The sequence below is a fragment of the Arachis ipaensis genome, chromosome B7 (genome assembly GCF_059453495.1).
Source record: "Arachis ipaensis isolate K30076 ecotype BB chromosome B7, ASM5945349v1, whole genome shotgun sequence".
NCBI classification, from domain to species: Eukaryota; Viridiplantae; Streptophyta; class Magnoliopsida; order Fabales; family Fabaceae; genus Arachis; species Arachis ipaensis.
The window spans coordinates 498,316-524,106 of NC_142442.1; the positions used below are offsets into that span (position 1 = coordinate 498,316).

The 25,791-nt window shown below is 30.9% G+C and overlaps 2 protein-coding genes, 1 long non-coding RNA gene and 1 pseudogene across 8 annotated transcripts; 2 read left to right on the forward strand and 2 right to left on the reverse strand.

The window, feature by feature from the left end:
- Window positions 1–11,660: 11,660 nt before the first annotated feature.
- LOC107606406 (receptor-like protein 9DC3) lies at window positions 11,661–14,489 on the reverse strand (annotated as a pseudogene).
- A 1,830-nt stretch (window positions 14,490–16,319) lies between these two features.
- LOC107606407 (ABC transporter C family member 3-like) lies at window positions 16,320–19,097 on the forward strand. Its single transcript, XM_088493366.1, has 5 exons — window positions 16,320–16,448; window positions 17,878–17,964; window positions 18,044–18,697; window positions 18,799–18,956; window positions 19,058–19,097. The coding sequence occupies exons 1-5, from the start codon at window positions 16,320–16,322 to the stop codon at window positions 19,095–19,097; spliced, it is 1,068 nt and encodes a 355-aa protein (XP_088349492.1).
- On the reverse strand, window positions 18,299–20,846 carry LOC148550110 (ABC transporter C family member 3-like). Of its 6 annotated transcripts, none has more exons than XM_088492708.1 (5): window positions 20,440–20,846; window positions 19,639–19,730; window positions 19,335–19,499; window positions 19,071–19,145; window positions 18,299–18,934 (listed from the first exon to the last, which is right to left on the reverse strand). In XM_088492708.1, exons 2-4 carry the CDS (start codon window positions 19,708–19,710, stop codon window positions 19,098–19,100), a joined length of 285 nt encoding a protein of 94 aa, XP_088348834.1. In that variant the 5' UTR covers window positions 19,711–19,730; window positions 20,440–20,846; the 3' UTR covers window positions 18,299–18,934; window positions 19,071–19,097. The 6 variants fall into 6 exon arrangements, with proteins under 6 accessions (XP_088348834.1, XP_088348833.1, XP_088348832.1 ...); XM_088492707.1 differs by having other exon boundaries at window positions 19,639–19,777; window positions 20,440–20,844; XM_088492706.1 differs by having other exon boundaries at window positions 19,639–19,806; window positions 20,440–20,844.
- A 2,043-nt stretch (window positions 20,847–22,889) lies between these two features.
- Window positions 22,890–24,224, forward strand: LOC107606408 (uncharacterized). Its single transcript, XR_015892355.1, has 4 exons — window positions 22,890–22,959; window positions 23,103–23,231; window positions 23,391–23,609; window positions 23,893–24,224. It is a non-coding gene; the product is annotated as an uncharacterized LOC107606408 (long non-coding RNA).
- The last annotated feature ends 1,567 nt before the right edge of the window (window positions 24,225–25,791 follow it).

Here is a 25,791-nt window from a genome sequence, read left to right on the forward strand (position 1 = left end):
AGTCAGACATATTATAAGAGAACCTCATTTTCTTATCAACGGTTCTTCCACTCAATGGTTTCTATAAAGAAAAAAAAGGCATAATAATATTGTATTTGGTAAGAATATATAGGATTTTAAAAGTTTGAAGCATAAATTTAATCCTTAACATATTCGTAGATGAAGTGTAGAGTATATAAAAAGGGAGCCAATAAAAAGAATAAATGGTTAAAACTTTCTCAATACTAACCGTTGTAGTGTATAATAGGTGTTCTATAACTTTTTTGGATTTAATTATTTTTTTATTATTATATGTTCTGTTTAATTTATAAAAATTGTAGGTATTATATTTACTTTATATGCTCTTAAATCTCATGTCCTTGATGGATATTTGTGACTGAGTAATTATTAAAAGAAATTGGTTTATATCTATTTTATATTCTATTTAAATTATAATAGTAAGTAAATATTTTTGTTCAAAATAAATAATGCAATTTTTTCATAAAAAACAATGTTTAAATAATTGTGAAATTAGATTATACCACAAATGATGATAAATATCTTGACATCAGATCTGCTATAAAACAAATTTTTAGAAATCTTATGTTGTATTATATAATTTAGTTATATTTTTCTAATCTTCAATCTATATTATTTAGATTGTAATATTTCTAAAAAGGGGTTATTCAAATCTTTTTAAATGATTAAATCAAATCAATTACAAACTAATTAATTAGATTGATTAAATATCTAAATATCCTATAATTTAATATAATTTAATTTATATAGATACATGATTTTTACAGTTTTATTATTTATTGTAATAAATTTTAGAGATAATTTTTGCAAGTTATAGTTTATTTTTTTATCTGCATATTCAACTTTTAAGAATATTTTTTTTAATTTTGAATTTATAAATAAATTATTTTCTACTTTAATATATAAATTTTTTATGAATTTTTTATTGCAAAATTCACTTTAACAAAAATAAATTAATTTATGAAAATTTAAACTTGAGCACTTGCTCTGGTTAAACTCAAACTTTAATTTATTTTGTCATATTATTATATAAATATTAAATTATTTGATTAAACACTTATTTGATTATGAAATGATATTATATGTTACTTTTATATTAGAAATTAAATTTCAGTTACTACACAAATATTATATTTTAGGTAATTGTATATTTTTTTGTTTTTTGAAAATTATTATATAATTTTAAGATTATTTAATTATGTTTTTTTTTTAAGCATTGTCATTATTAGAGAGTAACTAATATTTGTGATAGTCTAAAATTAAGAAATAAAAATACAAAATATTAATATACTGAATTTTCGAAGTATAAATCTTGAAGTAAATATATGTAATTATAATTAATGATCATAATTAAAAGTCTTTATTTTATTTCAATTTGTTCAGGACATGTTTATCTTAAATTTTATTTCTTTATTAATTAGTATATTTTTGTATATTTAATTGACATTAATTTATATAAATTAAAATGTATAACTTAAAAGAATAGATACGTGTCTAAAAAATGAAAAAAAAAGATATATTTTTTTATTAGTAAAAAATTTATGTCGCTTTAACCGTTTTTTTGGTATCATATCTTACATTTTTACTATAATTAAAAATTAGAAGTAAATTATTAAATATATATTAATAATAGAATAGATTCTTATAGAAATAGCAAACGGGCCGACATCCGTCAGGTTGGCCCGCATAATCAGCCAAAAAAAAGGCGACTTGGGCTGGAAATTTGAAACCGCCAAACTTAAAAAATTCGCCTACCCTACACCGCCTAATAAATGAGCTTTGGCGGGGCGGGGCAGACTTTTCCACTGGGCCAAACTTTTATTTTGTCAGGGCAATTTTTTTTTATAAATTTCTATGATGTTATTGATCTACAAGAGGATAAAGATGATAATTGAAGATGTTCTAAGTTATATTTTGGATTATGTTTTATGGTTGAATGATTATAAACTTGAAGATGTTTAATTATATATTTTGGACAATATTTGTTTTGTTTTGGACAATATTGATTTTATTATTTTGTTTCAAAAAATTTGGTTTATAATTATGTTTATTACATATTTATAATTATAAAGACTTTAATGTGTGTGAATTTAAAAATTATAATTTTTTAATATTTTTAGAAATTAAAAATTTATTGAAATTGTTGTGAAATTATATATATTATTTAATATTTAATGGTTTATAAAAAAGGGGAGAATCCGCCAACCCGTCAGCCTACCATTAGGGGAGCGGGAGAGAAATTCAAGATCGTCTTACTAGGTGAGGTGGGGTGGGGTGGGCCAACCTACCAGATGGTGGGTTTTTGGTAAGACAGGGTGGACTTTTTCGTTTGCCACCTCTAATGGAGACACAGACATAAGTATTCGCCCCATGAAACCTATTAAATATGCGCGAATATAAAATTATTAATTTATCCTAATTTATTTATACATAAATCCATTTCTTGAATTTAGTAACCCTAATTTCTGCCTTCAATTCGAATTATTCCTTTTTCTTTCAAACTCATTCTCAGCCTCGATCCTCTCTCTCTAACTCACTTTCTCTGCCTCTCAAGTCTGTCACTACGTCGTTCAGTATCGTCCTAAAAAATTATGATATGTTATTATGTTGGAATATGTTTTTATGTTTTCTCCTTTTGAAATATTATTTTTCATAACGAATATGTTATAAATTATGTTAAATTATATTGATGAATTGATTATTTTATGATTATTATATTATGTCTTTTTGTGTTAAATTTTTTTTTAAATTTCAAAGAATATTTGTAGATACCCGAGGAGATCTGCATTCCCTAAGCGGTAATTAAACAGGAACTTGCAATGACGAAGAAAGAATGTGGATTTTTTTTTTTTAAATAGGAGTAAGAGATGGGAAGGGGGCTTCTCACTCTCCCCTAAGTACTCATTACCATATCTAACTAACAACGGAGATCCAATCTGAGCCGATTTAAGAGAGGACGCATGGACTTCATCTGCATTCGGCCTTTAAGGTAATGAAACTAAGTCGGATTAGGCACCTTAACAATAAATTTTAGTTGATCTTGCTTGCATTGAGGTCTTATTAGGCCCAAATATATTTTAGATTAATATTTTGAGTCATTGTTATAGAAAATACTATACTATTTAATATTATAACACTTAATATACGTAAAAGTTGGATATATTATAAGACATTTTTAATTCAAATTAAAAAATTAATTATCTCTTTTTAGTTTTAAATATTATTTTCTAATGTAACGAAAAAGTGAAAATAACAATAATTACTCACATTATTTATATATATATATATATATCAAGGATTATTATATATGATATATATATTTTTTTTCTGTAATAATTATTTATATAATTTATTGAATAATTTTTTCATCTTAATATTTAATAAATTTAACATACAAAATAAATAATTTAAGTCATCATCTAGGACAATAAATATAATAGTACAAATACTTATTTATTTATTAGTAGTGAAAAAATATATAAATAGTATAAATTGATATCTTTTAATATAAAAACAATAATAAAGGTTATTAATTAAGTTAATTACATAATTAAAAAATTATAAATAATTTTTTAAATAATAATAAAAAATAAGATCACTATTTTTACATATTACAAAGTTTATAAAAAAATTTTGGATAATAAATCAATTCTCAATACATTATACATTAATTTTGTCAAAAAAAAATCAATACATTGGATATTAAGTTTATAATTAATTTTAACCCAATTTTTTATAATTAAAATTTAAATGATTGAAATTATTAAATGATGAATATTTTGTATCTAACTAATTAATTTTTTTATTGAAATTAAAAAAAGATGAGTTGTTAATCAAATTTAAATTTAAATTTAAATTTGAGTAAGAAAATAAAAAAATACTTTAAATTTTATCTCACTAACTAAAATTAATTTCAAGATAAGAAATTACTTTGTACATCATATATATTTTAAGATAGTATGGTCATTCGTTATTTTTTAATGATAAATATTGTCAAATAAAATTATGTAAGAAATTAGAAGAAAATGTATTTACAAGTTTAGGAAATATTAATTTATCTTTCAATAGAATAAATTATATATTGAATAACAAAAGTTGTTATTAATTTCTCTTCACACTAACTAATACTTAACGATGGTGTTTCGGTGCACCATGTTACCAAAAAATATTAATCGATCTAATAACTTTTGTAATGACATAGGTTTATAAATTTAAAAATTTAAAATTCATTTCATAAAATGGGAAGTTTTAACAAATAACAATGTTGATCATATTGTTTTGACTTCAAGAATGAATATGATACCAACAAATAAAATTGTCCCAAGTAAATTTTAACAAAGACAAAAGTCCATAAGTATTGTTATTAATGAAAAATTAATCTATTTTAAAGACAAATACAATTTTTTTTTCTACGGATTTTCTAACTCGGCAAACCGAGGACTAATTCACCACATATTGATGCTCTATTTATTACTAACTAATGAATTATTATACACACTAGACGAGATTCGAACTCTAAATACTTTTTAAACGGACAAATAAGATGACCATTTAATCAATTCAAATTGATTAAAATAAATATTAATACTAATAATTAATATATATATATATATATATATATATATATATATATATATAATTTTCATTTAAATTTTAATAAAAAATTTTATATAATTTTATATATTATCCCGTGCAGGATACGAAAACATACACTAGTTTTTATCAACAATTTGATAATTCAACGTAATTTTTGGTGGTTTCCTCTTTTCTAAATTTCACACATGCTCGTCGAAACCTTATGCTATGTTTGTTTGAAGAGAAAATGAAAGGAAAGAAAAAGGAAGAAAGAAAAGAGGAAGAAAAATGATTATTTTTCATTGTTTGGTTGTGAAGAGAAATTAAAAAGAAAAGAAAAGGGATAGAAATAAACTGATGGGATCTATCAATTTTTTTTCTCTCAAATGTTAGAAAGAAAAGAAAGGAAATTTTTTTTTTCTCTCATCACTTCCAATATTACTTCTTCATTTTTTTAATGTATTTTATATTATAAGAATAAAATTATCTTTTTATAATATTTTTTTTCTTCTTATTTTTCTTTCCTCCAAACACATCTAAAAAAAATAAAAATCCATTCAACTTTTTTTTTTTTCTTTTCTTTTCTTTCTATTTCTTTCTTTCTAACCAAACATAGACTTAGTGTAGGGGCTTACTGGGTTGCAAAGGAAGAGAGATATCATAAGTTCATAATAGGTATGGAAAAGATGAGACGCTTGATGGGCTCGGCTATGCAATGTTTGGGCTTAACTTGGGCTTAGCAAGTGCACGCTGTTATAGTTTTTGGTATCACAATTTTTGCTCTATGCTAAGTTGCTAACCGTGCTGTCGAACAAAAAAAGACGGAAATAAAGTCCAAAGTTAGTGTATGAAATATTAAATGGTGCATGCGATGTTCTTCGTATATACTTATCTAACTTATTAAAAAGAGATAAAAATTAATATTTAAATTAAAAAATATAAAAATAAATAATTTTTTAATATTTAAAATTTATCACAAAAAATAAGTTTGACAATTTTGACATTAAAATTATAGGCACCACAAAATTTGCCATGCATATTAAATATGCATAGATTGAATTGAATAAATGTGGCCTATATGAATGAGTTTAATATGTAGTAATGCTAAAGTATAACGATGTCCATGCATATGAAAAAGGCAAACAAACATGATGTGTATGAGAAGTAGCTGACTTTTAGGCTTAGGCAACTGGTTAAGGCTTAAACTTACTTCAATAATATAATATTAAATTAGGAAAAATTATTCTAAAGGACCGTTAAGAAGATTTAATTATTAAAAAAGACCTTTAATACCAAAATTAGTAAGAAGGACCAAATCTTTTTATAATATTTAAGAAGAAGAATCAAATCTTTTTATAAGGAGATAAATATATCCTTAATTATTTTTTATAATCTTTAATATATGCTGTTTGATTCTCAACGTTATATAGATATGTATGAATATTCACTTGAGATTAATTAGTTAATTAATTTAAAAAAAATTACTGTAAAAGATCGTTAGAAAGATTTAATTATTAAAATATTAATTCTTAACTATTTATTTATTTATTTTTTATAATATTTATATTAACAATTTTTATTTTTTCTAAAATTTTAGTAACTTTTATGATCTTTTGTCTTTTTTTCTCGTTAGATAAAGATCACAAAAACAAAAAAAATAAATAAAAATAAATAAATAATTAATAAAAAATAATCAAATAATAAATGTCTACCATTCAATTATTAGCAAGAGTATGAATGAATATTCAAATATCTTAATATTTTTTTATTAATTTTGTCCAAAATTATTTCATGTATACGCTATTGTTGTGCACAGTGCACCTATATATAAACATGTTTAATATGTATAAGATTCACCTGAAACAAAAATTGGAGCACTACTGTCTCTAAGATTACATTGTCTAAATGACTCTTAGATGGCTTGTTCACTTAGCTTGCCATGTTTTGGGGTACTACCCTATTGACAAAACTATTGAAGAAGGATTGACCCAACAAGAGTATCCTACTATTTGTTTAGAGTTTCAAATGCATCTTCACTATCCACGCTACACCAAAGGAGACTATGAAATCATGGAGGAGTGGAAGGTGGATTTGCCTCTTCAGCAGTATGGGCTAAGTTTCAAGGGCACCCTTCATGACAAGAGGGTTTTTTATAAAAAGATTTATCTCCTTATTATAAAAGATTTGGTTCACTTTCTTAAATATTATAAAAAGATTTGGTCTTTCTTACTAATTTTGGTATTAGAGATCCTTTTTAATAATTAAATCTTCCTAACGGTCCTTTAGAATAGTTTTCCCATTAAATTATTAATATTGTGAGCACTAAGCACATCATACATGCGTTTCACTAAGTGAAATTTGAATTCAAAGGCGCATAGCAAAAGCTAGTGCACTTTAGATAAAGTAAGAAGTGCAGTTAATATACTATCAAAAGTTATCAAGTAAATTAAATTTATTTATTACTGTTATTATTTTTTTTTTGTCTTGGGCTGAACAAACAAATCGGTACTAACATAAAAAACTAATTCCCTTATTTAACATCTATGAAACACGGATTTGCTCATGGTGCCAGCGTATCCGTGTCGGACGCGAATCCGATACCGACATGCGGTGGATACGTCAAACAAGCGTATCGACGGCGTGTTGCAGTGCAGAATTTTGATAAAGCGGTCACGAATCCGAACAAATCCGACCCGATTTAGATGTTCATGAGACGAATCTTTTTGTTGGCTGCAAATCTGCAATTGATTTTGTGATTTTATGGCCCGATTAACCGATTTTCTGTTTTTAATTTTAAAATATTTTAAAATCAAAACAAATCAAAATTTAAAAATAAAATAATTAAAAAATCAAAACCTAAATCTACTTATCATTTGTCTTTGGTGGCTTATTTACTCACTAGCTTAGCCGTTCTTGGTTCTTTGCGTTATATTGAAGAAGAAGAATAAAGATACATAGGATGATGGACTTGAAGCTATGGTGTTTGCAGATGATGGACTTGGAGGAGAAGAAATTGATACATTTTCTGTTAGCGAGATGACAAGAGTAGATTAAATTTTTTTATTTTTTTTAATAATTACATAATTTTCAGACTTTTTTATGCAACTATATTTACTCTTATATTTACAATATGATATTTTATTAATTTAATATATTATTTAAATTTTAATTCACAAAGTTATCACATAATTAGATAAGAGACTACCAAATCTATATTCTTAATAACAATTTATATTTTTCACAGTATCTCACATCCCAATAGACTATCAAAATTTTGTTTAAAGATTTTTGATTAGCCAATAAATTGTTGCATACATAAGACGTGACTTAAACCCCAAACACTTACTTAAATAAACGTGTAAATTAATTACTCAACTAACTAAGTTTGTTTTTCGCAAAGAAATAAGTCTTGTTATAAAATTAGTTAATAAAAAATATGCTTCTTTCATTTTAAAACACAAGTTTGTCTTAATGGGAAAGATTTATATTTTGAAATATGGGGAGAAAGAAGAATAAAATAAATGAGAAGATAATTTTTCATAATATATAGAAGACATTTTGTGGCTAATCTAATTTAGTTGACTGAATGAGCGTTTTGTCCATGAATTCACGTTAATAGTTGTATGTTTGTTTCCTGTGTTTCTTCCAAAGACTAAGGAATAAATTATATAAGACGGTAATATTATTATTATAATACAAGCTGAAACCTAACTCAATGTATAATACAAAAATGTTATATGTGAAAATTAATGGGCATAGGACAAAAGAGATCCATGCATGCAATGAATGGAAACTACATATAAAAATACATAGCGTTATGGATGGGTTAGAAAAAGATTTCATTTTAGTCTTTGAATGAGTCAAAGGAGAAAAAGAGTTGGAGTGAGAGTATCTATTCAATGCAATTTGTTTTGAAAAAAAAAAAAAACATATAATTGCTGAGAATAAGACACCATTCCTCTTTGAAAAAACATTTTTGACAGAGAAATAAAATAGACATAATCACAACATAAGAATTTAACGTGGAAACTCCAATTACCGGAGAAAAAACCACGGCCGTTGTCAAACGACAACCAGAGAATATCACTATGTGAAAATTGTTACAACACATAGACTTTTTTCTCTCTAACACCGGCATCCCAGTACACCCACACTCTCTCAAAGCAAATATCTAACTACACCTCACAACACTCTCTAATCAAAGAGTATAGAAGAAAAGAAAAATCAGATACAAGCTTAAAGTGTTTCCGACTGGTGCAAAAACAAATGGAGAACTTAGCCTCATATTTATAGCCCAGGCCACCCACTCCATTTGCTATCCTAAGCAATGTGGGACTAATTCAACCAAATTCTAACAATCTCCACCTTGATTGAAATAGTCACACATCTTCAGCTTCCATTGTCAACACCGATAATTCTTTGCTGACATTGTCTATACCGACAATCATAGTTCAGAGAACTATCATACTCCACCATGAAAGTATACTCACTTGGAATTAGATCACTCCAAGCATTTCGCCTTGGTACAGATCGAAACCTTGCTGAAAATTCATGGTGTAACTTCCAAATTGGCTTTTCCTGGAAGTTCTTCAGCCATCGACCTAACTCCGCCACACACCTTGCATCTCAACGCCAACCAATGCCCGTGTGCAATTGTGGACCCGATTGCCACAACTTATCCTTATCCATGGCAGTGTGGTAATACCATGAGGATACTTCTTGTCTTCTAGAGAACATCATCTTCTCTCACAGAGAGAGCAACCAGAGATCTTCTCCTTCAACGCCTTGTGCAAACCTGATTGTATCAACACATCCTTGACTTGTATTTGCCACAAGCCAAAATTGATTCTTCCATCAAATTTCTCTATTTCAAGCTTCACAGCACTTGAATATCCTGACATTGTTGCAACCGTATACTGGAATAGTATAACTCAACTGTAGACCGTGCACTAGGAAGGGTCCCCAGGAAAGAGAGGTGGGTCACAATGGACACACTTAAATACCAAGTCTTTCCTTAGCCAGAACCTATCCAAACTGCACTCTCACAGTGTCACACTGCCTTCCAGCAACAACAACAGCAACCAAAGATCAACCTCAAGCTACAACCTCAAGCCACAGGACAAAATTCTTTTCTGATGTGGAAGGTCAGACTAGTCTGCAACCACAGAGCATACTAAGAATAAATCCCACCGAACCGAAGCTCTGATACCACTTGTTGGGAATAAGACACCATTCCCCCTTGAGAAAACACCTTTGACAGAGAAATAAAATAGACACAATCACAACACAAGAATTTAACGTGGAAACTCTAATTACCGGAGAAAAAACCACGGCGGTTGTCAAACGACAACCAGAGAATATCACTATGTGAAAATTGTTACAACACATAGACTTCTTTCTCTCTAACACAGGCACCCCAGTACACCCACACTCTCTCAAAGCAAATATCTAACTACACCTCACAACACTCTCTAATCAAAGAGTATAGAGGAAAAGAAAAATCAGGTACAAGCTTAAAGTGTTTTCAACTGGTGCAAAAACAAATGGAGAACTTAGCCTCATATTTATAGTCTAGGTCACCCACTCCATTTGCTATCCTAAGCAATGTGGGACTAATTCAACCAAATTCTAACAATAATGAATATGTACGACAAAAATTAAGCTTAAGAACTTTTTGGCTAATTATGTTTGGTTACCAAATATTTCCGTTTTACTAAATACACTTTTCTATCACAACTTTTGAATGACAGAAGAATCATGAGCACTACTACTCTACTAGTTAGATTGTAATTCCCCCTGAATTTTCGTCATTGTCAAGAAATTTCTAAGTTTTGGTATTTTGCACCTTTTTTCAATCAGTGATCAGCAGATTTCTCAAAAGTGGATTTAGACCTCATTGTATACTCTGCAACAAGTTGAGCAAAAGATGATGATCTATCCTCTAGCAATTTTGAAGGTGAATCATATTCCTCAATTAATCCTGCATCAAATTAATTTACAATGAAAAAATCAGAAAATGTGGTAATCAATAAGATACAATAGAGTTTAATTATGAATAATTGGTATTTGTTAGTTCTTACCTTGATGAAGAAGCAAAACCATATCACTGTCAAGAACAGAAGTGATTCTATGTGCAATGGTTATGACTGTTGAGTCGGCGAAATGTAATCTAAGAGTTTGTTGTATCAAATTGTCTGTAGCAGTATCAACTGATGCAGTCGCTTGATCAAGCATCAATACTTTGCTCTTCTTATGCCTTAGAAAATGATTTATTTATTTATTTTCTATTTTTTAAAACAGATGTGAGTTATGACATGCTGCCACAAAGTGCTTAAATAGATCAAACCTTGGATTAGTGCACAAGAAACTGAGATGATAGGAATCAAGAACATCATAATTGCACGTGTGATGTATTTAACATTGGGCTTTTATGTCCAGTGTCCAATTTTATTAATTATAGTTATCGAGAAAGTAATAGTGATTAGTTGTACAATCTGAAATTCCATTTTTTAGATTCATGAAAATGAAAAATCTAGATGGATCAACATTAAATAAGAGTTCCAATCTATTTTTGTTTTATTTAAAAGTCAAGCACCCTCTTCTAAATCAATAAGAAGGCAGAACCTAGCTTTATTGCAAAAACTGCTTCTTACTTTGCTTTTTTCTTCAACTTCTCATCACTATAATATATCTGTTTTTATAACAATAATCTTCTCTGTTTTGAGTCTTTATGGCCAAGTTTAAATTCAACAGAGAAATAGATTTCTTAAGATATTGACAAATGTGTGCTTGGTTAGAAGTTGGAACACTAACCAGTAGAATGAAGCAAAATCAATGAGTGTTGTTAGATATGCATGAAAAAAAGAAAAATATCATAATTTACTTGCAGCATCATATATATGTAACAATAGACTTAAAAATATAAAAAGACAGAAACAGAAACAACCAAATTAAAGCCTCAAACGAAATATAAAAGGACACAGCAGCATAGCATACAAACTTAATTATTGCACATTTATGTTACAACAAAAACCTGAAACAGATTTCTCATGCAGAAGTTGTGGCCACTAAGTTGTTCTTGCACGCCGGTTTCCACGGCTCCTCCTTTTAATTCTTTTGCCTCCAAAGATGATCACAAGCCATTGAGGTTTTCCAATTGAGAAAAACACAGCATCCCAAGCCAATTCCAAATACCATTCCACATGCATATCCTATTGCCACTGGTTTCCAACCAAATCCAAACTTGTCTTCAGCCTCAGAAGATGGATATTGCTGTTGAGGGACATTGTTGTTGCATTGAATTGACAATGGAAATCCACATAGCCCCATGTTTTCCTCATAGGAATCATTTGAAAATGTATCAAACTGTTTCCCTCGAGGTATTGATCCCTCAAGATGGTTACTGGAAAGATTCAAGACTTCAAGAGAGATCAGATTGGTCAATTCATCAGGAATTTTCCCTGTAAGCATATTTGAGGAGAGGTCCAATGATTCGAGGTTTGACAAATTTCCCAGAGAGTGAGGAATAGGACCATTGAGATTGTTATGAGAAAGATTGAGGCCTATGAGTCGATGAAGCTCCCCAAAATCATCTGGAATCTCTCCTTCAAATCTGTTACTTGATAAATCAATACTTACAAGAAATTCTGGAATTTTCTCAAAATTGGTTCTAAGCCCTTTCATTGTTGCAGTCATAGACTCATGGTATTCTATCTCAATTTCCTTTGTTATAAAGACATAACTACTTTTGATGTAATAAAAACTTGTTTGCACTCCAACAACACTCTTCATAGCTTGAAAACTTTTTATGTAGACTTTTGGTAATTGACCACTAAAATGATTGGATGAGATATCAAAAATAAGTAAATGGGGAAACATATCTTTAGTTTTCAAGCTGACAATCGGCCCATACAATTTATTGGATTGTAAAACTAATATTTCCAAATACGGTAAACTTTGAAGCCAGTTTGGAAATGTATCCTCAATTTGATTGTTGCCAAGATTCAAATCTATCAAATCTTTGCAGTTGGATAGAGATCTAGGCAAATGTCCTTCCAATTGGTTCCCATTGAGATTTAATGAAATGAGATCCCTTGAAAATGTACTTGGTAAAGTACCATGAAATTTATTCATCGGTAAATCCAAATCCTGAAGATCTGGTGAATTGGCAAGGCATTGTGGAATGGTATCTTTAAACTTATTGTGTGACAGGTTGACAATCTGGAGAGAAGTTGCATTGCAGATAAAGGAAATATTGTCATCGGTTAGCAGATTGAAACTAAGATCAAGGTATTTAAGTTGATACCATGGGAATTGGCCTATTGATGACAATTGGTTTTGTGATAGTTTCAAACGCTCTAATGAATGTATATCATGTATCCATTTGGGCACATTTCCTTCAAGTTTGTTTTCTGACAAAACGAGAGTTTGCAACTTTGGAAATTTCCACAAGATTTTGGAAATATTAGTTAAATCAACCTGTAGCAACTGCAATGATAACAAGTTGGTGAACTGGTAACTTACATTGGTTTCAGAAGCTAATAACAATGAATTAAAACCTGAAAGAGAAAGAGCTTTAAGGTTTTGAAGCTTGGAGAAAAGTGAAAAGTAGAGGGAACCACTCCACTTGCTTGACAAACATAACTCTGTGAGGTTGACAAGGTTAAACATTGATTTTGGAACATTTCCTTGTAGCTTATTCCTGCATAAATCTAGATACTGTAAAGAATGGGATGAGATTGCACTTATATGCCCTGTAAACAGATTATCTGATAGATCTAAGAATGTTAAAAATGGTAAGGAGAAACACCAAGATGGAATTGTTTCATTCAACATGTTATCACTTAAAAGCAATCTAATCAAACTTGAAAAACCTATTATTTTGTTAGGTAGAGGCCCCTGAAACTTATTATCAGAAAATCCAAGTGGGAAATTTGAGTTAAGTTAGCTAGTGAAGATAACAACAACTTCCCTCCTAGATTGTTACTTCCAAGATTGAGTGTTTTTAATCTGGTTAATTGACCAAGTACGTTTGGAAATTGACCACTAAATCTATTGTCTGAAAGGTCCAAGTGAGTCAGATGTTGAAGATTTGAGAGCATTTAATTCACTTGCAGACAAGTACAAAGAAGTTAAATGTGTGAGGTTAGAAAAGGAAGAAGGGATTTGTGATCCTGGGAATTGACACAATGAAAGATCCAAGACACTCAGAAGAGATGTGCTACAATTCAACTTTGGAAGATAAATTTGAATGTCTTCATTGCCACCTAGATAGAGCTTTTGAAGATTGGGTAAACAGAGTATGTGACTTGTCACATGTCCCCTTATTCCAGTATTGGCAAGGCTAAGAGCAGTAACCAAAGAGGAAGACATGTTAGCAATCAAAGACAAAGGACTTGCTGTTGCACTAATGGAAGACATGTCTGTATCATCCAATACAATCTCTCTTAAAGCAGTTGCATTTTGCAAGATTCTCTTCCAAGTGGTTTCTTTCGACATCAAACCAAAGTTCCCAGAGAGATCAAGTGATTGTAAGCAAGACTAAGTGTATGGAGATGAGTAAGGTGAAAAAGAGTGCTGTTAGGATGGATATTACCTACAAGCCCACTGCAACTGAGATCAAGGCCAATCACGTGACCAGACACAGAGTGGCACGTGACACCCATCCATGAACAACAATCTGTTCCATTATCCCATGTCCTCATCTTTGGATAAAGATTGGGGCACACATACTCATAATATGTATTCTCATAAAAGGTAGTGTTTGTAATGAGTTGGGTCTTGAACTGAAGTAAAGCAGAACTTTCATAGGAATGACATGAATCTGAAGACAAACATGCAAAGTGAAATAACAAAAACATATGAACACACACCACCACTCTAAGAACCACCAACATGATTAGTTATTAATTATTGCTTGATGGTTTTGCTAAGAATCAATGAATCATGATCCATGTATTTATGCCCAAATTGGAATTACAACCATATGCCTAATTTCTATAAAAGCTACACCTACCAAAAAATATTCATACTATATCCCAATCTATCAATACCAAAGACCAAATCATATTCTAAGTTTTCTTCTAACGTCATACTCAGATGTATATATGTGCTTGTCAAATTAGAGTACTATTAATTAAACCTACAGTACAATTAAATGTTGTTCTATCATGGCCGGCCTTGGATAAAGCCATAATGGTATTTTATATTTACTCCAATCATCAAATTTTAGAAACCATTATTGCTTAAACCATTGATTAGCTTCATATAATAATTGAAATAGTAGACCTAAAGTTAAACTTTTATCCGGAAGGAACTTGGTCAAGTTTATTTCAAGGAGATGTGTGTTGCATGGTATTTAACATTTATATGTACAATATTTTACTTCTTTAGCAGATTTTTGACGTGGTTATGTATATGGCTATTTCTATCAGTCATTATATTAACTCAATATAATAGACAAACATTTCTTTATATATACATCATAGCTTCGTCATAATCAACAATATATGCCAAAGACTATTTCAAAATGAACATTTTTTCCCCAGCCCTTCAACAACGCAATCCCAAGTCTTCCCCATTCCCCAAGCAATCCATGATATAAGATTTCATGTTAACAATATAATAATGCAAGTTCTTTTCATAAGTTTGAATGAGCATTTCTGTTATACTTTAATCATGAAATGAAAATATGAACTTATCTTGATGCATTTTTACCATCAATTTCTGTTATACTTTAATCATGAATTTAACTTATGGAACGGTTAATAAGTCGATCTCAAACTCGTTTATAAATTGGCTTGACTTACTGCTAAACCTAGTTTTGTTATAAAATTAGTTAATGAAAATGTGTGTTTATTTTTCATTTAAAAATAATTCTCTGTGGGAAAAATTTTTATTTTCCATTTAAAAATAATTCTCTGTGGGAAAAATTTTTATTTTCCATAATATATACAAGACATTTTGTGGATAACCTCAGTTAGGTTGACTGACCAAGCGTTTTGTCCATGAATTCACGTTAATAGTTATATGTTTGTTTGCTGTGCTTCTTCCAAGGCCAAAAGAACAAATTAAGACGGGGTTATTATAATGGGTAATCAATAATTTTTTTAAACAATATGAACAATCACTAATCAAATTAAAATACACTACACTTTCAAATTACCCATCTAAATCTTAATATTAGAATAACCATCCGCACACCTAATTATATAAGCTGAAATCTAAGTCAATATATAATACAAAAATGTTATGTGGAAATTAATATAAAAGACGTCCAAGACAAAAGAAGCACCATCGAGAGGTCCATGCATGCAATGAATGGAATTGGAAACTACATATGAAAATAGCGTCATGGATGGGTTAGAATTTACGAGATAATCTATTTTTAATATATAAAAATAGATACATAAGTTTATCCACATTACTTTTAATTTTAAGACATTTTTCTTCTCCTATTAATGCTATGTCAGCAGTATTGTTTACTTGACAAAATTTTAGTGTCACGGCCTAAAAAGAGTCATGATCGGCGCTCAAGAAAATAATCCTATAGCAAGCCTAACATAGTCAAATATAAGTTGAATAAGTAAGTTACAAATATTTTACAAGTTCTAAAAGAAATAGTTATATATTTTTAACAAAAAATTAAAATAAGAGTAAAGGACAAATAGGTTCCTGACTTTTTTTTTCGCGGACATTTTCGTCCTTAAGGATTGGAAAATATATTCATGTCTCTGACCCTTCCAAAACGCGGACAAATTGACCCTTCCATTGAAGTGACTCCGTTAGACTTAACGGAAAATGTTGACGTGGCTCCCGTGGCACTGACCTGGCCATTACGGAAGCACACGTGGCATGTAGCTTTTCAAAACAGGACATATTAGTCCTCTCACACCAAAACGTGTAATTTTTTAAAACAGGACATATTAGTCCTCCCACCCCCAAAATGATGTCGTTTCTCCCAAGTCCCCAATCTTTCACATTATGAGCCCTAATCCTTCCACATATCAGCCACCTCCAACCCCAACCACCTCCTGCCCTTGACTCCCTCTTCCACCACCACCTACGCTGCCCCTCATCTCCTTGCCTCATCCTCATCCCTCTCCACTCCATCGCTTATCCTAACACACTCTACTCCCTTCCCCATGCCCACCCTCCACAACCACCGTGTCCCATGATGTTGACGCGTACTACGTAGGATGTTGATTCCGATGTAATAGATTTTGAAATCCATCACATGGTTAAGAGCTTGGATCCGTTGGAAGCATTTTGCTTTCATTTTATCTTGGTTTCGGACCAAGTTTGGAACCATTCGTCACTAATAGGATTTGGGTTTGTAGCATTGAAGTTAAATCTGGCCCAATTAGATAACATTTGTTTTCCTGATGAATTTTGTTTCGGATCAAGCATGAGAAAATTAACCATGGGCTTGGTTGTAACAACATTGAGCTTGGCCATCAATAAAAATTCAGCCATTTATTATAAACCATGCATCAAGGCTGATTGTTGGGCTTAAACCAAAAATTCATTTTTCGGCCCAACATAAAATCTGCACAACAAAATTATTAATTAAGCAAATATGAGTTAAGATCAAATTAATAATTTTGTATTTAAATATTTTAATAATGTTTGTTCATCATCAAAATTAAATAAGAGTTTCCAAACTCATCAGGACCAACCCAAGAGAATGTAAGAATGCTGAAAATTCCAGCATTTGAATAAGGGGTAACAGTTTCAGCCCCTTTCTTATTATCACTAACATGGGCATCACCATTCAATAGAGTCTCCTCAAGAGTGCTAAATTCACACTCATTCCTCACAAAACACACAAAGTAACAGAAGAATAAACCCACACAAGCTGAAACTACATCAGAAACTAAGTACTGAGCAGGTAAAGCCACATGTTTTTCATACACAAGAACAATGTCTACTACAAAACAATAACAAAAAACAAACAGGTAGAAGACACACCAAGTTCTAAAGAGTAATGGAAATCTTCTATCACCTGAACTGAAGAAGAAGAAGAAAGCTTTTTGTAAGCAAACACCAACAACACCCCAAGCAAGAGCTTTGAGTGCCAAATCCAAAAGAGTCACGAGCTCTTCTTCTGACCAACCACTTCTATACCAATAGAAGTAATTAAAGAGACATAGGATAAGGTTAAATGCCGAAGCAAAAACAGAACAAAACAGAGCCTTTTTATTATAATTAGTCTTATTAGACTCATATCCAGAACTTGTATAATGCTAAATAGTTAACATTTTCAATGTCTTTTGTGTATGACAGGAATGTTTACTAGGCCTTTTAAGATCAAAGACAGTAATTTATGTTACTCATGAAGTTGAGTTCTTAGCTGCTGCTGACCTTATATTGGTGAGTATTTATCATAGTTAATTGCCATCAATTAAAAAAAAAATTAATAAGATGATGTTATTATGCCTTGTTGGTATAGGTGATGAAAGATGGGAAGATTACTCATTGTGGAAAGTATGCTGATCTTCTTAACAATGGAACTGATTTTATGGAACTTGTTGGTGCACATAAAAAAGCTTTGTCTACACTTGATTCAATAGATGAAGGAATAGTATCCAATGAAATAAGTACCTTGGAACAAGATTTAGATGTTCCTGTTTCTCGGGGTGGAGAGAAAGAAGAGGAAAAGAAAGATGAGCAAAATGGTAAAATTGATAACAAAGGTGATGAGGCAAAAGGCCAACTTGTTCAAGAAGAAGAAAGAGAGAGAGGTAGAGTTGGATTTTCAGTGTATTGGCAATTTATCACTATGGCATATGGAGGTGCTCTTGTTCCTTTCATGCTATTGGCTCATATTCTCTTCCAAGTTCTCCAAATTGGTAGCAACTATTGGATGGCTTGGGCAACACCAATCTCAGAAGATGTGGAGCCACCTGTTTTGGAAACAACTCTTATAGCTGTCTATGTTGCTTTGGCCATTGGAAGTTCTTTCTGCATTCTTGCAAGGACAACACTTCTTGCCACTGCTGTATATAAGACAGCTACCATAATCTGCAATAAGATGCACTTCTGCATCTTTCGCGCACCAATGTCATTCTTTGATTCCACTCCAAGTGGCCGAATTCTAAATAGAGTATGTCGTCTTCATCTATTTTGTTGTTTGCAGAAACTATGCAATACAATGCCTTTGAGGCTTTGACACTTCTTGTTTCTTGCTGTTCTGTTCTAATGCAGGTTTCTACTGATCAAAGTGCAGTAGACACAAACATTCCTTATCTAGCTGCTTCATTTGCCTTTCTCTTGATCCAACTTTTGGGAGTTATAGCAGTGATGTCTCAATCTGCATGGCAAGTTTTTATTGTTTTTATACCTGTGATAGCAATCAGCATTTGGTATCAGGTATTAGTTGAACTAATTTCCAAAAACTAGACTATATTTCATGATATCATAGGATCATATTTAACTAGAACATTACAACCTTATAATGTTGCAGCAATATTACTTACCACCAGCTCGAGAGCTATCGCGCTTAGTTAGAGTATGCAAAGCACCAATCCTTCAGAACTTTTCTGAAACAATTTCTGGTACATCAACCATCAGAAGCTTTGATCAGCAGTCTAGATTTCAGGAAAAGAATATGAAACTAATAATATAAAAGAAGTATGAGCCAAATATGTTATGATTCAAAAAAGAAGAATAATATAAAAGATTCAATTCTTGGTACATAATGTGTCTCTTTATTGTTATTATCATTAAGGTCTAATTAATACCTGATACCAAATGCTGATTGCAATCACAGGTATAAAGACAATAAAAACTTGCCATGCAGCTTGAGACATCACTGCTATAATTCCCACAAGTTGTATCAGTGGAAAAACAAATGAAGCAAACTGATAAGGAACCTCAGTGTCCACTGAACTTTGATCAGTAGAAGCCTACATGAGAACAGAACAGACCAGACCAGTCAGAAACAGAAAATGTCAAACGCGTTCTATTGCATAGCTGTCGAAATTGAAGCTAACTATATCACAAAATAGGAAAAACTGAATGGATTTGTAGATGAGCATGACATACTCTATTAAGAATTCGGCTGCTTGGAGTGGAATCAAAGAATGCCATTGGAGCGCGAAAAATGCAGAAGTGCATCTTATTGAAGATTATGGTAGCTGTGACATCTTGTGAGATTGGTGTTGCCCAACCCACTTCACAGAAACTAAACACGCTAATTACTTAACAAAACAGCTGATATCCAAATCAGAAGCAAATCAATAACAATAACATTATAAAGTATTTAAATAAACCAATAAATCTTTTAATTTTTAAAAGGCACATAAAAGTAAAAATAGTAGCGCAAAAATGTCTTACACATCTGATGGTTTGATTATCGTCCCTAGTTAACTATATTTTTTTAAAACAAAACAAAAAGGAAAAAGAAAAAACGAAGACTTACAGTGGTATTTTTTTTTTATAAGAAAGAAAAAAAAAAGATATTAGTTACATTTAAAATGAAATAAATGGCAAGAGTTAACCAAAACATAAAAAAACGCGAACAGACTAATGCATGAGGGGGGGAAAAGAAGAAAAGAAATGATATAAGAAGGTGAGTTCTCTGGTGCCTGGATACCGGTGACTAACGGTGGCCATGTTTTGACCCACCAATAACATCATAACATCTGGCCCAAAGAATTCTCTAGGAATGAGCGAAACGACGTCGCTGAGGAATATGCAATTAAAGATAAATACAGTAACTTTAGTAAGTTTGCTGGGAAGGTATTTATGTAATTTTACATCCGAAAAATAATTTTTGTTTCTTTTTTAAATAAAAGTCTTGATGTTCTATTGGATAAGAAGCATCATCATGGTGGAGCACCGTACCAGCAGAAAATGAATGCGTATGCTCTTTTACTGAAACTCGAAGCACCGTATGTTGGGACTTGGAGCCACTGGAAGAAGTGGCAGTTAGAAGTGTCTGAAAGAACAGCGGCAGCTCATCAGCGTCTTCGGCGGATTGATGAGGAAGAAGGGGCGTGTTCTCATCAGGTCCAGATTTTCATTTAGGCATGTCTTCATGAAGGCCATGACAAAAAAAAAAAAGCAGTGAGGGTATTTGTGGAAAACGGTGCATTTGTAAATGCAGCGGATGTTCAAAATGAACTCAGTTGCAAGTTTCATTAGCTTATTAGAGACGAGAAACAAGTTGAGAAAACCGTGACTTTCGCGGTGGAGAAATATGGAAGGCTTTTCAGCCTACCTTTGATGATTTTTGAATGTTGTGGAACCTTCTGAACCAATCTTTCTATTTTTTGTATTTTTCAATTTATTACATTTTTCTGGGATGATTTATTATTTGTTTATTACTCTTAATTAATATTCAAAAATTTTACCTTTTTTCACTTTTTTTTATTAGCTAATTTATCATGGTCAACCATGTCAAAGCCTGCCTTCCATTTGTGCTAAATATGCCACATGCCAACATTGCATTGGTTGATTTAATTTAGTCACCATAGTCACCATAAGAGAAAAGCCACCATAGAAATCACCTTAAGAAGAAACCGCCAATTTTAAAGTGTGAGAAAGAGTTGCACTAACGCCAATTTTATCGATGTGTTGTTAGTGATATGCCAGCTAAGCAGAATTCGTTAGAGTATAAAACCCAGAGTAACAAACTCAACATGCTTTTCTTCACTTCTTCGAATTTCAAACGTCATTTTTTCTTCTCCTTCCATCTCTCTTCATAGCTTTTGGTACGATCGGCTTTAATCACTGCACCATCCGAATCCGAATTGCAATCGGTAACTTTCTGAAAACTTTTCTCAGTTGTGAAATGTTGATCTGTGCCTCCAATTTAATCTGTTTCTTTTCAACTCTTTCAAATTGAAGAACATATGGAAGAAGAAACAATGTATCCCTGCACTAACTGTGAAGAGTCTTTTGCAAGTAAAATCAAATTGGTTTCCCATTCAAAGCTGAAGCACAAAAAATGTGTTGTTGTTTGCGAACTGTGTGGAAACGGATTCAAAAATAACAAAAACCTTAAATTTCATCAGAATCAGGTACAGTTCTTTAATTTTTACCTCATTTACCTCTATAAAATTTCAATGACTCTTCTTTAATATTCTATATTAGTGTGTTTTTGTTCAAGAAGCCAGCTCAAGGCCCTTGCAAGAGCGCTTTATGTGCGTTCATTGCAAGGGTGGAGCGATTTTTAATCATCCAAACGAATTGAAGAGGCACGCTCGAAAGAAGCACGAGGACTGTAAATTTTCTTGCTGCTGTGGAAACCTATTCGAAAGCAAGAAGGAACGTGATCTCCATTTAAGAGAGGTACTCAATGATCTTTTTTCTTTCTTTTTTTTCCAAATTCTTTAGTTTCCGTCTTATTTGTTGCAGTGCGTGCATTATCAAGGGGAAAACTAAAGACACTAGACGATACATTTGAAGGTTATAACAAAATATGTGAGTATTTTTACTGATCAGAGGGCATATGTACAAACTCGCCTTTGCCTGGCGATTATTCAAAATTAGGTGTAACCCATAGTCAAATGTGTGTAACAATACTATCAAATGTGTGTAACAATACTGCTTCTGATACGTTTAATATCTAGTGGTGAGAAAAGCTATTCAATAGTTGATTTTATTGTTTTTTAATTTTTATAAATTGAGTGTGTTATTTTTAGACATAGAAGATGATTATAAATAAATCGAAAGGTTAGATTTAGAAAACCACGAATCGAACTCTCCAATTTAAGTTTTTTAAATTTTATAATTTTTTTTTCACAAAATCTACTTATAATTTTTTTCACAAATCGAAGACTCAATTTTATTTTTTCCAAAATTAAATTCATTTTGTTACAAATTGGACATTCGATCTTTTCATGCTAGCCAAATCTAAGCTTTAGAATTTAGATTTACAATTTAGAATTTAAAAAAAAAATCTCTATATTGATAAGAAACACACTATTAATCTATAGTTGAGTACAACTCATTCTCTATCACTAAAAAAATAGCCTGATTTTATTGTATACCTAAATTTTATAGTTTAAAAACAATTTACTTCAATTAAGAGCTTATAAATGCCAAAAGGATAAATAAAAAAAAATAAAATTAAAAAATAAATGGTTGACAGGTTTGGTTGAACAGACAAGCTAATTAGCTAACCATATTCAGTAAGATCTGATCAGATTGAGTAAAATTTAACCGGACATAATTTTTTTGGAGAAAATTTGTGTATTTACGACCAATAAATGGATTAATATAGTTTTATGGCACGAGTAGTGGTTAAGTTGTTAGTTAGAATGATTCTTCTCATCGCAAGAAAACGGTACGCGCCCTGAATTCCAATTGGCTACCGAGGGAATTGAACAAGCACACGTTGCTGCAAAACTTTTCCAACAGGTTGGTAGGTCTGCAGTAGTACCCTGCCATTCAATTTCATTTTTATCATTGCTTTATTATTTGATCCGATTCTATTTCGAAAATTCCACACTACCCCATATGCATTAAATTACAACTAGTCTAAGTCTAATTCATGTGGACAGGAGCTGGAAGCAAATAATATACCACTTGCCAATGTACGCATTTGCTATTCTCCATTTTCAAGAACAAAACACACGGCTCAAGTTGTTGCAGCTGCGCTCAATCTTCCTTTTGAAGGCCCCCAGTGCAAGGTTAGCCACTCAGGTCCAATTTATGCGGGGAAGGCTGTTTAATTTCATTGCCTGCTTCATAATGTTTTTAGCCCTCAGTTATAATCTTTCTTTTATTCTCTTTCACGTCCATCTGTTTTGATTTATCAGTTGACACTTGAAGTCCATTTTACTATGCAGGTGGTGGAAGATCTCCGTGAGCGCTATTTTGGTCCGTTTAGATATTCTGGTGCGCCAAAGCAACTCATTGATTACTTGTTTCCATCATCAATAGTATGCAGAGATTTGGGAAATGGATGAAAAGGATCCACTTGTTGGGCCAGAAGGAGGAGAAAGTGTCAAGGATGTTGCCTGTAGACTTACAAGAGCGGTGACAATTATGGAGTCAGAATATGAAGGGTAATGACTCCTATCTTAATCTTCATTAGGAAGTCTTACACTATTCATGAATTTTGTAGCGCATATAATATAAGTTCAACAACAAATCTATTGGATCCCTGAGCATATTCCCTAGTTGCTGCCAAAAGACTTAAGACACACTTTGAAATGCCAATACACTTTCTTAATTGTGATCTAATTGGACAGTTACAAATTAGTACTTTTCTTCTCGAGAATTGTATATATATGTGTTGTCCTCCTCCGTATTCTATCAGCTTTTACGTTTTCTTGCCATATCCTGCAGTTGTGCCATTTTGGTTGTGAGCCACGGGGATCCCCTGCAAATCTTGCAGACAATTCTGCTTGAATCTATACAACAACAGGAACACCCTAACAAGGACATGGCATCAATTCTAAGTGCAGTTCAAGTAGCACCAATCTTATCCCAGCACCGTAAATATGCTCTGGTAACCGGAGAGCTCAGGCGAGTCGTTTGATAGGTTTGAAGTATAGGAGGCAGACATTACACTATTTTGGCTCAGGCTCAATTTAATCCCCCTATTGTTGCTAAAAGATAAAAAACACTTATCTCCAAAGTCTAGACTAGTTGGTGATAGCCTAGTAGACCTTGTAGAAAATAATGGGTTCGATTTTATTTACTTAGTTTTTAATATATGCATTACTTTGTAAATAGTCAAATTCGTCTTTAAAAAATTATTCATTGTTCAAATTGGTTTTCTAAAGATGTTTTAATTAAATTCGTTTTTCAAAAATTTTAAGTTAATCACATTAATTCTTGTTATTTTTATTGCTTATGGTTTCAAAATTTGCTAATACGGCATATTAAATAATATCATATTGATCACAAGACACACTTAGCAATTCTAATTGTTGTCAAGTTGATAAATTTATCCAATTAAATCAAATCAGTCCCAAATTAGAGAGATTTTGAGGAATTAAAATCTTTTAATTTTGTGTTAATTTCATCTAATTTTATAAATTTGTCATGTTAGCCATTAATTAGGATTAAAAAACTAATGTGATTAATTTAAAATTTTTGAAATACAAATTTGATTAAAAATTTTGTTCGAAAATTAATTTAAAGAATAAATATCTTTTATTCTTAAAGTGATTGATAAAAAAATAAAAAATAAAACATACATATTTATATTATTAAATTATCGTTATAATATATTACTATTCGCCTTAATTTTGTGCGTAAGTCATGAATAACTATTATTCTAGTACAAATCACTTTTAATGCTAGTTAAAATACAATTTTTTTATGAAATTAAAAAAATATTTATTATATAAGATTATATGATTTATCAATATAAAGTTATAAAGTGATAAAGGATAAAAAGTAGAAAAATAACTATTAATAAATACATTTGATAAATTAAAAAATAATATCCAACCAAAAATTGACTGCTGAAGCATCGAAAAAGTTTAGACAACAAATTTTTTGTCACTTCTTCTATGTGGTATGAAAAAAAAAATTATGATATGATTTTTGTCAAGAAGCCAATAAAGAATAGATAAACCTGACAAAATGAAACATGTTTCGAGGCAGTCCAACTTTTATATGCTCTGCTAATCATCCTGTACCACCATAGTAAAATTGCCAATTGAATAAAAGAAATATTGTTGATAATCAAAGTATCCTAAAATGGCATTTTAAGTGAGTATTACATTTTTCTTTTTCTTTCTCCTTAGTCTATACCAACTACTTCTAAGCAACGCCCTATTTGTAGAACAATATCCATGTCCCCGCATATATATCACACCCATCCGATATGCATGTGCCTCTTAACCTTTATTCCATCCATTATTATATTGTTGGAATCATAATTTTCCTCTTTTTAAATATTTGCTACTTCAACTTTTTTTAATTATTAATATACTATAATTTTAATATTTTACATACAATGAAAGTAGGAGATACTACGATGAAGTTGTCAATTTCATCTTTTTGTAAAGATGTTTTTTATTTTATGGTTGTTATTGATTTAAAAGCGTATTGTTAAAAGTGTTGTTTAAAGAGAAAGTGTTACCTTTAATCGTTAACTTGGCTTTGATACCAATTTTTCAAATTCGACTTTTCTTTTAATTCTTCTTTTGAAATTTCTACTAACTCTTCATATTTTGCTTCGAATAAGTTTATAATTTGTCTTGGTGGTGCCCTATTCAAAGGATTTTGATA

What these genes read in the sequence shown, in the direction of transcription:
- LOC148550110 (XM_088492708.1), bottom strand. Translation starts at nt 19,710, where the DNA reads ATGCACTTCTGCATTTTTCGCGCTCCAATGGCATTCTTTGATTCCACT. An exon ending in GCAGCCGAATTCTTAATAGA is followed by an intron (nt 19,500 to 19,638) that starts GTATGTCATGCT and finishes GTTCTCATGTAG; the next exon opens with GCTTCTACTGATCAAAGTTC. An exon ending in CAATCAGCATTTGGTATCAG is followed by an intron (nt 19,146 to 19,334) that starts GTATTAATTAGA and finishes TTGATGTACCAG; the next exon opens with AAATTGTTTCAGAAAAGTTC.
- LOC107606407 (XM_088493366.1), top strand. Translation starts at nt 16,320, where the DNA reads ATGTCTCTGACCCTTCCAAAACGCGGACAAATTGACCCTTCCATTGAA. An exon ending in GTGGCCGAATTCTAAATAGA is followed by an intron (nt 18,698 to 18,798) that starts GTATGTCGTCTT and finishes GTTCTAATGCAG; the next exon opens with GTTTCTACTGATCAAAGTGC. An exon ending in GTGATAGCAATCAGCATTTG is followed by an intron (nt 18,957 to 19,057) that starts GTATCAGGTATT and finishes ATAATGTTGCAG; the next exon opens with CAATATTACTTACCACCAGC.